Source organism: Hemicordylus capensis, chromosome 1, assembly GCF_027244095.1.
Source record: "Hemicordylus capensis ecotype Gifberg chromosome 1, rHemCap1.1.pri, whole genome shotgun sequence".
In the NCBI taxonomy this organism is placed as follows: Eukaryota; Metazoa; Chordata; class Lepidosauria; order Squamata; family Cordylidae; genus Hemicordylus; species Hemicordylus capensis.
This window is the reverse complement of record NC_069657.1, coordinates 393,271,658-393,285,074: the sequence shown is the minus strand read 5'-3', so window position 1 is coordinate 393,285,074 and position 13,417 is coordinate 393,271,658. Positions and strand designations below refer to the sequence as shown.

Below are 13,417 nucleotides of genomic sequence, written 5' to 3'. Positions count from 1 at the left end.
ATATACCACTTTTCAACAACAACCAAAAGAATTCTCAAAGAGATGTGCATAGGAAAAGGTATAAGCAAATGATTTCCAGTAGCAAAAAGGTTCATAATCTCCCACTCTCCAAATTTGGACATACTGGGAAACTGGAGGTCCCTTCACCTCCAGTTTCCCAAACCACATGTCTGAATTAGGGAAACTGGAGTTAAGGGTGAGAAGGGACCTGTGGTTTCCCTTCCCAGACCCCTCTCTGAACCTTTGGTCAGAGTGGAGTTTCGGCACCCTTCCAGTTCTCTTCCCTCGCTCCAACCTGATTGGCTGTGTGGGCTGTCCTTCTGTCAAGAAAAAAGCCCAAACAGCCAGATCCCCCACCTCTCTTCAGTCTCGCTGACCGCAGAGAGGCAGCTCTCCCCTACATCCAAATGTGGATAGGAGAGGGGAGGGAGGGGGCACAGAACCGTGGGACCATTGGACCCGTGGTTCCATGTTATGTCTGAACTGCCCCCCTCCCCCCTCTCTCTCACACACACACCACAACACCACACCAGCAACAACCACTGGGGTGATGCTGTACTAAATAGAGATAGTTGTCCTCCTCCTGCTAAATAGAGTCACGAGCTGCAAGGTGGGTGGACTCGATTACAACAGCAATGAATGCAGCACTGAGAGACCTTAAAGGCCAAGTTGAAGCCAGATCATCCTGGAGAGAATCTATCACTAAGAATCAACACCAACCTGACGGCACTTAATAAGTCAATCATTTGATGCACTTAATCAGTCAGACTAGTGTTGCACTAGCAAAAATTTGCTTGCACAACAAAGTTCTCAACCTCTGGCATGCCTCATCCATTTTGTAGGGAACTTTTTAATGAGAGCGCAGTTCTGAAAATCCTCTTAATTTGGCACAGCCATGAGATTTCCCAGTAGTGCAATTTTATTTATTGTGCAAGCAGGTTATCTATCTATCTATCTATCTAATTTGTATACTGCCCAAAATGCAAGTTAGTCAGGATGTTGGTGACTAGAAACACTGTCTTGCATACATAGATGTATATGCAGATATTTATTTGAGCTGAGTCCTACGCTGAATGAGCTACAGTTATGATGGACTTCAGAGCATAAATTCAGATTGCTAGTTTCAGTGTCATGGGAGAAGAGCTGATATTGTGGTAGCAAGTATGAATTGTTCCCTTTGCAAAGCAGGGTCCACCCTGGTTTGCATTGGAATGGGAGGCTACATGTGTGAGCACTGTAAGATATTCCCCTCAGGGGATGGGGCCACTCTGGGAAGAGCAGAAGGTTCCAAGTTCCCTCCCTAGCATTTCCAAGTTAGGGATGGGAGAGACTCCTGCCTGCTGCCTTGGAGAAGCAGCTGCCAGTCTGTGTAGACAATACTGAGCTAGATGGAACAATGGTCTGACTTGGTATAAGGCAGCTTCCTATGTTCCTAATCAGTCAGTGTAAAATAACATCTCTACTACAGTATAATGACAAAGAACTGACATGCAAATAAGGCCATTCTTTAAATATTGCTTGTTCTGTCATGTATCTTTTCCCTTTAGAAAGAAATGTGTCTGTTGGTTTGAACACAGGCTTCTGATGGCTACTTCATGGCTGTTCACACATTAAAAGGACTATAGGAGAAGATACAGTGTGATATTTCTTGATTTTCAGTCCAGATATTATACCCTTTTAAAGGATTTGACTTGAAGTCTTCATATCAGAATAAGTAAGTAACCTTTTCCAAGATACAGATACAGTATCAATAATTGTATTAATCTTACTTTATCATTTACAAAATATATTCGTTTCCCCCTCAGTTCAAATTCTTAATCTACCTCTATGTAGAGACTGCAGGTGTTGCATTATTACCTTGCATAAACAATTAATACTGTTTGTCAATATTAATATTGTTTTACAATAGGCAGGCACCTCTTGCCTGCCTATTAGTATACAACAATACATATAGGTGGTCTTATCTGTAGCAGGATGTTGTTGTTCTTTGTATTCTAAACACAATGGGCTATATTACAAAAATATTTTAAGCTGTATTCATAAAATGAAAAACTAGCAGTTGATGCATCATCTTCTTGTTAAAGAAAACTAAATTTATGGACTGTATCTATTTGACCTAACTGAAATGTTCTTTCCTCTCAGTGGAATTCATACAGAAGAATAGTGTACAACTTATTCAAAGAATGGGGATGCCAATTATCAAGCAAATTGTAGATGACCTTTTTGCAGAATTTGTTTTGTCTGAAGAAGAGGCAGAGATCATTTGCCAAAGGACTAGGCAGGATGCTTCAAGAAGTTTGATTTACTCAATTTTGAAAAAAGGTGAAAGAACCTGTGATCTTCTGGTTAAGTCGTTGGAGAAAAGGGATCCTTTCCTTTTTCAGAATCTACAGGAATACTGTAAGCAGAACTACATTTACTTCTGTTCAAACAATTATATGAACCTCTCCCCAAACTTTCAGTGTAGTCTAATTTCTACAGCATGATGAAAGACTAGGGGGAGATTTTAGATTAGGGATTTAGAAATCCCTAAAACAAACTTAACTGGGCTTACTGATGGATGTTGCACAAGCAAGCAAGCAAGTTTCCAGGGACCTGAGCACCTGACCTGAGTGCTCTCCAGTCTTCAGAATGAACCACCAAGTACTTAAATCAAAATATTTAGATTTAAGTTCTCAGATCACATACAATTTCATGTGATTAGCTAGCCTGCCTATGGAAATGTACCATGTTAAGAACAAAGGTTCTTGCTTATCCTCTTGCCTGATGTTCTCTAAATGTGCAGAGATTTTTTAACCTGTGGGATCATTCAGCTCTTAGATGGCTTATGTCTAACTGCATCTGCTGACGCAGTAGAAATGAGGCAAAAGTAGAGACAGGTAGTTAAGCAGCAGGAGTCTGGTAACATCAGAGTCTGGGATAAGGTGATAATGTGCTCCCTTTCAGAATGCTCATTATTTTACATTATCACAGTTCTTTTCTTGTTTTCCCTAGTCAATGAACCAGAATTTACTCCACTAGATGACCTGTAGAGAAAGGGAATGGTCTATAGTCAGAAGAGACATTGCTGGCAGGACTCCATTATGTATATTCTGTGGTGCATTTGTAGCCAGAACTGAAGTCCAGTATGAGAGTCTTACCGTAATCAAATGCAGATCATCTTTCTAGTTCATCTTCATGTGTGTGCACTAGCAATTTAGTTGTAAAACTGCAAATTTATTGGCATTACATTCAACTCTTCCTTGTATTGTTTTGCTTAGGTGCTGCTGGGGAAATGACACAAGAAAACATAGACTGCTTGGCTAAGGATTTAAAAGACTTTTATAAGTATCCATCATTTAAAAAATTTCATCCGCTGGGAAAAGAAATTGATATAATCTTTGATTTGACAGAGTCTTATACAGACATCTTGCTTTGGAAGAAAAATACTCACAACATCCGGCAAGGACAGCTCTCCTTAAATGACCTTTTAAATGAACTAGAAAATCCCTGTATCATAGAAGGAGAAGCTGGCAAAGGCAAAACGACTCTCCTCAAGAGAATTGCTTTACTTTGGGCAAATGAAGCTCATCTTCTGATGAAATTCAAACTTGTTTTCTTCATCAGCCTGAGTGTTGCACAGGCTGGATTGTATGAGACAATATGTGGACAGCTTCTTACAGAGCCATATACAATATGCAAACAGGACTTTATGAAGATGTTAAAATCTCTAAGAGAAAAGGTCCTCTTCCTGTTAGATGGTTATGATGAATTCAGATCTCAGAACTGCCCAGAAATAGAACTGCTGATAAAAGAAAATCACCAGTTCAAAAATACAGTCATACTTACCACCAGGACTGAGTCAATCAGCAGAGTAAGGCATATCGGGTCACTGATTGCTGAAACAGGTGATCTATCCACAGAAAGTGCAACTAAGTTGGTCAGAAATGTATTGAAACCCAAGTTAGCTGAGGGCCTTTTGTCTCAGCTGGAGAAACCAGATTCTACTTTTCAGCAATCAGGCTCTGCAACTGAGAATCTGATGAAAACCCCTTTATTTGTGGTCATTGCTTGTGCCATCCAAATGGGGGAAGCCACTTTTAATCCACACACACAGACAACTCTGTTCTGCACACTGTATGATTTGCTGGTGGAGAAAAATAAGCACAAGACCAGAGAAACATCTGAAGAACATTTTTGCTTGAGCATAAGCCACTGTGGAGACTTAGCCTTGGATGGAGTCTTTGACCACAAATTTGATTTTCAGGTTGAAGATTTCTCCAATGTGAAAGAAGAAGTCCTGCTAGCTACAGGCCTCGTGAATAAATACACAGCTCAGAGACTAAATCCAATTTATAGATTTTTTCATAAGTCTTTCCAGGAATACACCGCAGGCAGGAGACTTTCCAGTCTATTGGCATCCCACAGGGATAAGGAGATGGTCAGAGGGCATAGTTACCTACAAAAAATGGATAATATCTCAGATATTATTACTACTTACCACAATTTACTCCTGTATACCTGTGGATCATCTGCAGAAGCAACCAGAAAGGTTATCAAGCACATGTCAGCCATTTATCAGCAAGGATGCCTTTTTGGATTGCCTTCTCTCTGTGATTTAACACCGGAAATGAAAGCTATGAAAAAGGAAGCAAACACTCAAGAGGAAGAAGGCTTGAGTGCAGTTTTGGGGAACTCATTTGTGGAATGTGCCATTAGCTTTCTTTATGAAAGTTTTTCTGATTCAACTGTGAGTGAAGAGTTTGAGGAATTCTTCCATGGTAAAGGCCTGTACATCAATACTCAGAGCATTCCTACATACATCTGTGGGTTCTTTGAGCATTTTTCTAATTGTGTGAGTACATTAGAATTCATCAAATTAGACTTTTTTGGCAGCTCTTCTTTGGGGGACGTGGAATGTTCTAATTCTAATCCAAACCCATGGAAAACAGTCATCCCTGAAAAGGCTGTCTCCTTATTCTTCAACTGGGACCGAAAGCTCAATTCTTTAGAGATTACACTCAAAGATTTCAACAAATTAGAAAAAGGTGATGTCAAATATCTGGAAAAAATATGCTGCTCTGCCTCAGGTCTCAGGCTGCATATCAACAAAAGTCCAGGAGTCACAGGAAAGCTGAGAGACGTCCTCAAAACATGCTCTATAAACATGCAGGACCTTACTGTGGAATCAACTCCTCTTACCACAGAAGATGAGCAACAGATAGCAGAAATGGTGGTACTGAAAACCATAAAGATAAAAGATCTGCAGAATGAAAGCTTAGGTGGTATGTAGGCAAAATACATTTACTATGTGATTCAGTTGCTCCTACGGGGCCTCCAAGGCAGTGTGCTAAGTAGGTTCCATATGAATCTGCCAGGACCTTGAGATTGGCCTTAGAAGCTCTGCTCATAGGTTTGCCTTTGGGAGAGGTCCAGTTGACAGATACTAGAGACAGGGCCTTTGGTGATGGTTCCATGACTTTGGAAATGTCTTCCTAAAGAGATTTGCCTGGCTTGTTCTTTCTCTGTTTTTAAGTGGATCCTGAAAACCTTTTTAAAATTCCATTTGCCCTTTTGAATGTGTGCTCTATTAGCTAAATCATCACTAGCATTTTATCTGCTATTTTGGTGATCTTAGTGAATTCTTTAATTATTTTTAGATTTTTAAAATAAATTTTAAGCAATAATTTTTAATATCAATTTTAAGCTGTTTTGGGGTGACTACTATCGGAAAGATGGTGTATAAATCAATTAAACAAGCAAAAAAAATAGCCACCAGAAGATGGGCCCCCTGCTACATATCCCCTCCCATCACTACCTACATGTAAAATAACTATTTCACTATAGATTGATGTGGGATATGACCTTCCCTCTTCTTCACCATCTCTGAAAGAGCCTTAGCTCAGTCTGGGATGTAATTTAGGCACATTCAGTAACAACGTGATTCTCATGTAGATTACTTTGAGTGATGGGATGGCAGTATGTGAGTCTACTACTTTTCCTTTTTATCTGCCTTGGGATACTGCTACTGCTCCCTCAGTTTTACTTAGCTGTGAGGGGATTTTGAGAAACAGCAGTAGGGCTCTCAGACATGCCACTAATGCCTACTGATGATCCTCTTTTAAAGTAGTCCGTGAGCTTACACAGTATGGCTCATAATCATTAATATGAAAGATGTTAGGATAGAGGCAAGCTGGAACCTGAGACCTTCCCACACAAAACCGGTGCTCTACCACTGAGCTACAGCCTCCATAAAGCTACTACATGCCACTTAAACTTGTTATGCTCTTTTGTTAGGAGTCCTTCTTGATAGAATACCTGACCTTGTCAATGTGGAAAAACTGACCCTTGACAACATCAAGATGAATGAGGACAGTACCAAAAAATTAGGTATCTTTGAATTCCCTTAAAATATTCCACGGTGTTATTCATTCATCACAATACTCACAAGGTCTGTCAATAAACTGTAGCTGATATATGCATGCCAACTTATATCTCTATAATTCCACCCTCCATTTTGCTTTTCTCTCCTACTCTTTACCTCATTATTACCCTGGTATACTTGGTTTTGTATATTTATTTGTAAAACTTCCTGTAAAAAAAAAAACTTTTTAAAAAAATCACTGTGTTGCAATCAAACATGAAATTTTGAACTTCTAGATGGCAGCTCTCAGATTCCTCATGTAGCATCTGGGCATATTGAATCCAGATTTCAGAAAGTGAAAGTTATTCTAGATTTGTTAGGTTTTTGATTCAACATGTGTCTTTGTGACCATCTATTATATTAATTCTCGTAGATGTGCCTCTGTGGGGATGCGTCCCGGCAACCCAGCGGATTGGCTGGGCAGCAGAGGCGCCAGATTGGCTGGGCAGCGGTTGGTCGGGTAGGAAAGTGGCTGCTTAGGGAGGAAAGGAAAAGAAAGAAAGCGGGCAAGTGGAGAGGAGAACTGAACAGACTGGGGCAGAAGGAAGGGGGGAAGCTGTGGGGAGAGAAAGCGGTGGAGCCAGGCTGGGCAGAGACACAGAAACGGCTGGCTGCTTTGGAAGACGCTCGCTAGGGAGGGCCATGCAGGAAGGAGCCGGCTGAACGCTTGGCCACCTGACACTAGGGACTGGAGGAAGGAGGAAGCGGCAATGGCCAGCGGGGAAAACACAAGCAGGCTAAAAAGGGGGGGGGGAGCACGAATGAGAGAGAGAAAATGAGAGAGAAAGAGGGAAAAACGGAGGAGGGAGCAAGCTGGGGCAGAAGGCTTGGGGGGGAGGGGACTGGAGCAGGAGGCTTGGGGGGAGGGGACTGGGGCAGAAGGTGGGGGAGGGGACGGGCAGAAGGCTTGGGGAGAGAGCGGACTGGGGCTGAAGGCTGGGGGAAGGGGACTGGGGCAGAAGGCTGGAGGGGAGCAGACTAGGGCAGAAGATGGGGTGAGTGTACTGCAGAGGCAAGTGGCAGGCCATGGAGCTGGTACTTGGCCCAGCGGGCCTGCCAGGCGGCAGGCCCGGCCCGCCAGCAGAGGCCAGGCAGCGGCGGGCCATGGAGGCCAGGCAGCGGCCGTGGGCCCGGCTCGCCCATGGAGGCAAGGCACCCGTGAGATGCCGGGGCAGGAGGGAACCAGGCGGTGAACCCTAACTCTGTTCGCCGTCCGGGAGGAGGAGCCCTTTTTGGCCGGCCGCCACCCAGTAAGGCCTGTGGCAGCGGAGGTAAAGAACTCAGTGCGGGGAAGGGGATGGCAAGAGAGAGTGGGGGAGAGGAGGAGGGAGGGCAGGAGAGAGTGGGGCAGGAGGGGGAGGGGGGCAGGAGAGAGTGGGGCAGGAGGGGGGAGCCAGCCCCAAAGAGCGCACAGATGCTGTGTGCGGGTTGGCTAGTGTAGTATTAATAGCCATGAAACATGAGTCAATGAATGCCAAAAACTGTTGATATTCATAATCATTACAAGGGAGTTTGCACATGTAAGATTGTTCCCCTTGATACTTCTAACATTAAACCTGTTTCTGTTCAAAACCAGTCTTCCTGTTATAATTAACAGTCAGTGCCAGATTTAGGCACAAGCTAAGTAAACTATGGCATAGAGCCTCACATTATGAGAGGCCTCTGATTGTTGTTGTTTTTTTAAAATAAGACATCTGCCTGGAGATGTTTTATATTTATGGAGATAAATATATGGAGATGTTTTAACATCTGCCTAGAGATGTTTTATAGGCAGTCTATAAATCTAATAAATAATACATTTCAGGTTTTACGGAATGTATTTTCATTTTAAAATATTTATAATGCAAATAGGCTTATGTTTTTGTTAGACTATTCATTTTTCATTACATCTTTGCCAAGTAAAAATACGGATTTATTATTTCTATTTTCATTGTCTTTTTTGTAGGAATAATACTTTTTTTGGGTACTGCTATTGGGCCTGCATGAGCACTTGACAAAGGCCCCTTGACATAGCTGAGGGCCTTGGCATGTAATAATCCAGCCCTGGTTACAGTTTATAATTGTGGTATTTGAAAACAAAAATGCAGATGCGGTTGGGCAGAGGATATTGATCTTGCGGCAATAGTCCATTAGTCTAGGCTTGGCATCCCAATATTTTGCCTGCTCCATTCAAAACACAGGACAAAAGGATTGTATTAAATAATCTACTCTTATTAATTTTTGTAAGAAATGTTGTTGTCAGGACAAAAACAACAATGACAGTATTTACCATGATCAAAACTTGTATCTCCTCTAGCCCCAGGCAAACTACCATAATCAAATAATAGACTAAAGCTTTAACTTATTTTTTTCCTTTATTTATAGCAAAAGGCCTGAAGGATTTGAAAAGGCTGCATTCATTACAGTTGAGTCATCTTATGGATATTGGGGATGGGATGACACATATAGTAGAGTCAATATCCACCTGCCTTGGAGATCTGGAAGAAATTCATCTAGTCAATTGTTGCCTATCTGGGACTGCTGTGAAAATTCTAGGTATTTACAATGATGTATTTTATGCATTAACTCTGTTCAATGATGATGAAATATACATTTTATGCTATAAATCAATGCTTAGAAGTTTATGATAAAAAGGAAAACAAACCACAAGAACAACTCAGTTAAACTGGACCTACATTTATTTAATACCATGGCGTGGACACTGTGAGTTAATTTATATAACCAAAATATGTTAATTGGTGCATGTTGACCCCAGAGGAAGTGAATTTATGTTGCAGCTGAATGATGTAGCAGTTGAGTTGATGAAACAGGAGGCAGTCAGGGTGGAAATGTGCTCCATAGACATAAGAAGAAGTAGAGAGCCAGAAAGGAACAATCACTGGCATTTCCTCTTCCCCCACATTTAGGACCAGGTTATCTCAAGGACTACATACTCCTATCATGATGAAATACTTTCCCCAGTTCTTTATACTTTCCCATACTTGATAAAGATAACTAAAATTTGTTTAAACTAATCATTTATGTTTGCTTATGTTATAGCCCAGAATCTTTGCAGTTTTCACAAACTATATGCTCTTGATTTGTCTGATAATTTTTTGGGAGATGGTGGAAAAGAAGCTCTTCATAGACTGGGTAAGAAAAATAATTTTCACCTTGCAAAATGTAAAAAGAAAAGAAAAGAAAAAAAGAAGTTAAATTCATTGTAGTGTCTTGTCCAGAAGGAATCCAGAGAATGCTTTGGATGAAATTGTAATATGTTAAAAAGTTCTTGTTTGCATGGAATTGTAATTCTTTGACTTTTCCAGAAAACCGCAACTTGTCTCTGCAGACTTCCAATCATTTCTTTTTCTTTCTTATTAAATTTATGCATTAATTAAAAATAAATTACATTGACTTATAGAATAATGCCCACCCACATCAACATGCAGTATATATACTGAGTAACAACAACACTGATGTAAAAAAACTTTCACCAGTACAGTCAGAGATTAAATATTAGGCAAAGCCTTTTGAAACAAGTTTGTCTTCATCTGTTGGTGAAACAAAGCCAGGGAAGGTGCCTGGTAAGTCTCTTTATGAATATATGAAACTGGTTTATATATGGCTGGATTAGCTAACTAAGCATCATTTATGTGGTTTGGATGCAGCTCTCAGGCAAAGCTCCCTTTCCTAGTTCTGCTTCTGAGATAATTTCAGTTGAAGCCGGCAGGGATTGAACCTCAAAATTTCTACATGCAAAGTATGTTCTGCAAGCTGCTGAGCTTCTCTTTATGAAGGAAATGCCAATAAAATTGTCCATGCTCCTGACAATGTCACTTCTGTAAATGAGAGGATGCAGAGGATCTGAAGATCTTAATGTTTGGAGAGGAAAACAGTGTTTGTGTTCTGGGCAGGAAGGTGATCTATGGGTGAGAGAGCCCAAAAGGGTTCCTTTGTCACAGACAGATCACTACCTAGAGATATTTACTCTAGTGACAGCTTTTAGCTGTTTCAGGATACCTTTAAAACAAACCTCTTAAGGAGTAGGGGACCTGTTACGATGGTCCACTCCATAGGCTTATGATCTAGATGGCTTACAGATGTCCCTTGGGAATTTTCATAGAATCATAAAATTTTAGAGATGAAAGGGACCTTGGATGTCTTCTTGCCCAAACCCTGCTCAGTGTATTTTCTAGTGGATATGGTCGGTGGCAGGATGGAGCCACCATTGAGTAAATGGGTTCAAAGAACACGGGCCACCAATGAAAAGGGCAGCCGGAGCCCCATTGCATGTGACGGCACACACAAAGCAGGCATGGCTCAGTCACCAGAAGGCCCACCCCAACCCTCCCTATCGCATTTCCAGCTAGCACTTGCCGCTGGATCGTGTTTATTTTCCTTCCTCTCCCTCACTGGAGAGGGAGATACAGCATCCAGCAGCAAGCGCTGCTTGGAAATTAGCTCTGGAGTGGAGGGCTGGCAGGGGCTGCATGGAGCCCAGGCCCCACCCCCTTTGCACATGACATCACACACAAAGGGGGTGGGGGCCCTCCACATGACATCATGTATGGGGGCAATGGTGGGGCAGAACATGGGCTGCCACTCCACTGGCTACTTTACTGGTCAGTGGTCTTGTTAGCACCCTAGATGATCTCTAAAATGTGGTCAGCCTTGTCAATTGCAATTGCTCTCAGAGTCCCAGGCTCCCTCTCCTGATTTATGGAGTCAAACCATCTCCTTGATTTTCTGAGGAGCTGGCTATAATGAAATTAATAAAATGGTGCTAGAATGCAGATGGAAGAAGACTTAGGCTACATCTAGTTAAACACGGGTAAGAACCTACCCTGTGGTGGTGTTGGCAGTGAAGAATGTTTTCTTTGCCACTATTGCACCTGCTCAGTGTCATCCAGCAATGCTTTTCTGAGTGGAAAAGCCTTGAGCCTGCTCAGGTTCTTGAGTCTGTTCAAGTTTGGCCAGGAGAAGGATATGATAGAACCTTCAGAGGTCCACTGTGACCAATTAGCACTATGCTATGCTAATACTATGCAGATAAAATCACTCTGCTCTGATCATGACACCATAGTTAGAGAAGCCACATTGCCACACACCCGAATGTCAGCTCTAGGTTGCCAGTGGTGACCAAGTGAGTGGTTAGGTACAAGGCTGCTTGGGTCATTTGCAGGTTAGATTATGTAATGTGTTGTACAATGGATTGCCCATGAAGATGGTTCGGAAAGCTTATTTTCCTTTCTTTATTTAACATATTATATATCACCCACAACTTATGTCTCTGGCAGTTTACAATAAAACCACAAATTCAAACAAATTTAAAATATTAGGTTCAACCAGTTCAACTAGTTCAGAATGTGGCTGCCAACAGATCAGCACACATTACACTAACCCTTTATCAGCTTCAGAGGCTCAGGTTGCCAGTTTGCTTCTGGACTCAGTTCAAAGTGCTGGTTTTGACCTTAAAAGCCCTAAATGGCCTCAGACCAGGATATCTTTATAGCTTTCCACCAGCTGAGCCTACCCAAGATTCTGCTCTTATTTATAAAGCTTTCTCCATATCCCCCTACCATCAGATATGGAGTAGATGAGCTCAAGAGATGGAGCCTTTTCAGTTGTGGAGTCCAGAATTCAGAGTAGCCTCTGGTAGAGGCTACTCTACAGAAGTGTGTCTGACCTCATCACTGCTCACTTCTAGGCAGGTGGTGAAAACTGTGATACTATAGATCACTATGGCATTCGGGGGAAATGGCATAAGTTGGATGTCAGGAGAGCTCTGGCTTTTTACTTAGAACACAGAATTTTAGAAAAGTCAAATCTCTCTTCATATCCTATACAGAGGCTAGGAAAGGTAAAAGGATAAGCAGACGAAGGTTATCCCATTGTATAACAGACACAATAAATTTGGCATGTGATCAACAGTTGTCACAGAGCCCAGAGATGGTTAAAGCACATTCCACTAGATCCGTGAGCATGTTGGCAGCATGCCTAGCAGGAATACCTATAGAGGACATTTGTATATCCACAACATAGTCTACAGAAGCACCATTTGTGAAACACTATGCACTAGACATTAGATCAGTGCAGGATGTATCTTTTTGATGTTCATTCCTGAGGCAAGTATTAGCATGACACACCAACACCCACCCCCATCTTGGTAAGTTAACTACTCTCCTATTAGTATGATCGAACAGAGGATCACAACAAGGATAAACAGGTTACTCACCTGCAGTGCTTTTTTGGTGAAAGTACACGCCAGTAGTGATTACCGGCACCTACTGGCACCTTGTCCTGCCTGGGACAGCAGCAGCAGGGAGGGCTTTGCCTTTGTTCCCTGCAGAGAATAAACACAGGGTGTGTGGCTAAGTTCTAAAAGCACCCAGTGCTGTGCTCTTTCCTTATCCACTTCTTATGTGGCATCTCAGTGGTGATGAAAGCTTCGCCTTTGTTCCCTGCAGGAAACAAAGGCAAAGCACTCTCCACTGCTGTGATCCCAGGTGCGGAGTGGGTTAGAAGTTCTGTGCCAGGCCCTTTCAGAGCTTGGCTACACCCTGTGTGTGCTCAATGCACGGGGGTGTGACCAGGTTCCGAAAACACCCACACGGCATTGAGGTATGAGTACTGTACTGATACTGTTGTACCGTTGAGTCAGTGTCAACTCCTGGCTACCACAGAGCCATGTGATTTTCACGGTAGAATGCAGGAGGGATTTACCATTGCCATCTCCCACACAGTATGAGACGATGCCTTTCAGTGCCTTCATGTATTGCTGCTGCCCGATTTCTGGTCCTTTAAACTGGAATTTATTCTAACTAATTTGTTATAAACATTAGTTTATGGTTTGGGGTGTATATTTTATGGGTGTATATTTTATGCTGAAGGATGGAATAAATATCTGGAAATAAATAAACAATATTTTGGCTGCTTGTTGGGTGGCGGGTGGCAGTCATCTACAAGTGTCTGATAACTGCTCTGTTGTTAATGTATTTGTTGAAGAGGTACTTTGCCTTTGAAAAGTACTATCAA

At 42.0% G+C, this 13,417-nt stretch overlaps 1 protein-coding gene across 8 annotated transcripts in view; it reads left to right on the top strand.

Moving 5' to 3' along the window:
- NLRC4 (NLR family CARD domain containing 4) overlaps positions 1 to 13,417 on the top strand; it is a 36,601-nt gene that overhangs the window by 20,526 nt on the left and 2,658 nt on the right. For all 8 annotated transcript variants that reach the window (XM_053303622.1, XM_053303667.1, XM_053303656.1 and 5 more), the window contains 6 exons: positions 1,548 to 1,714; positions 2,143 to 2,400; positions 3,261 to 5,264; positions 6,277 to 6,369; positions 8,768 to 8,938; positions 9,443 to 9,535. In XM_053303622.1, the coding sequence (XP_053159597.1) occupies position 1,714; positions 2,143 to 2,400; positions 3,261 to 5,264; positions 6,277 to 6,369; positions 8,768 to 8,938; positions 9,443 to 9,535 (2,620 nt within the window). In that variant the 5' untranslated portion in view covers positions 1,548 to 1,713. The remainder of the gene's footprint in view (positions 1 to 1,547; positions 1,715 to 2,142; positions 2,401 to 3,260; positions 5,265 to 6,276; positions 6,370 to 8,767; positions 8,939 to 9,442; positions 9,536 to 13,417) is intronic.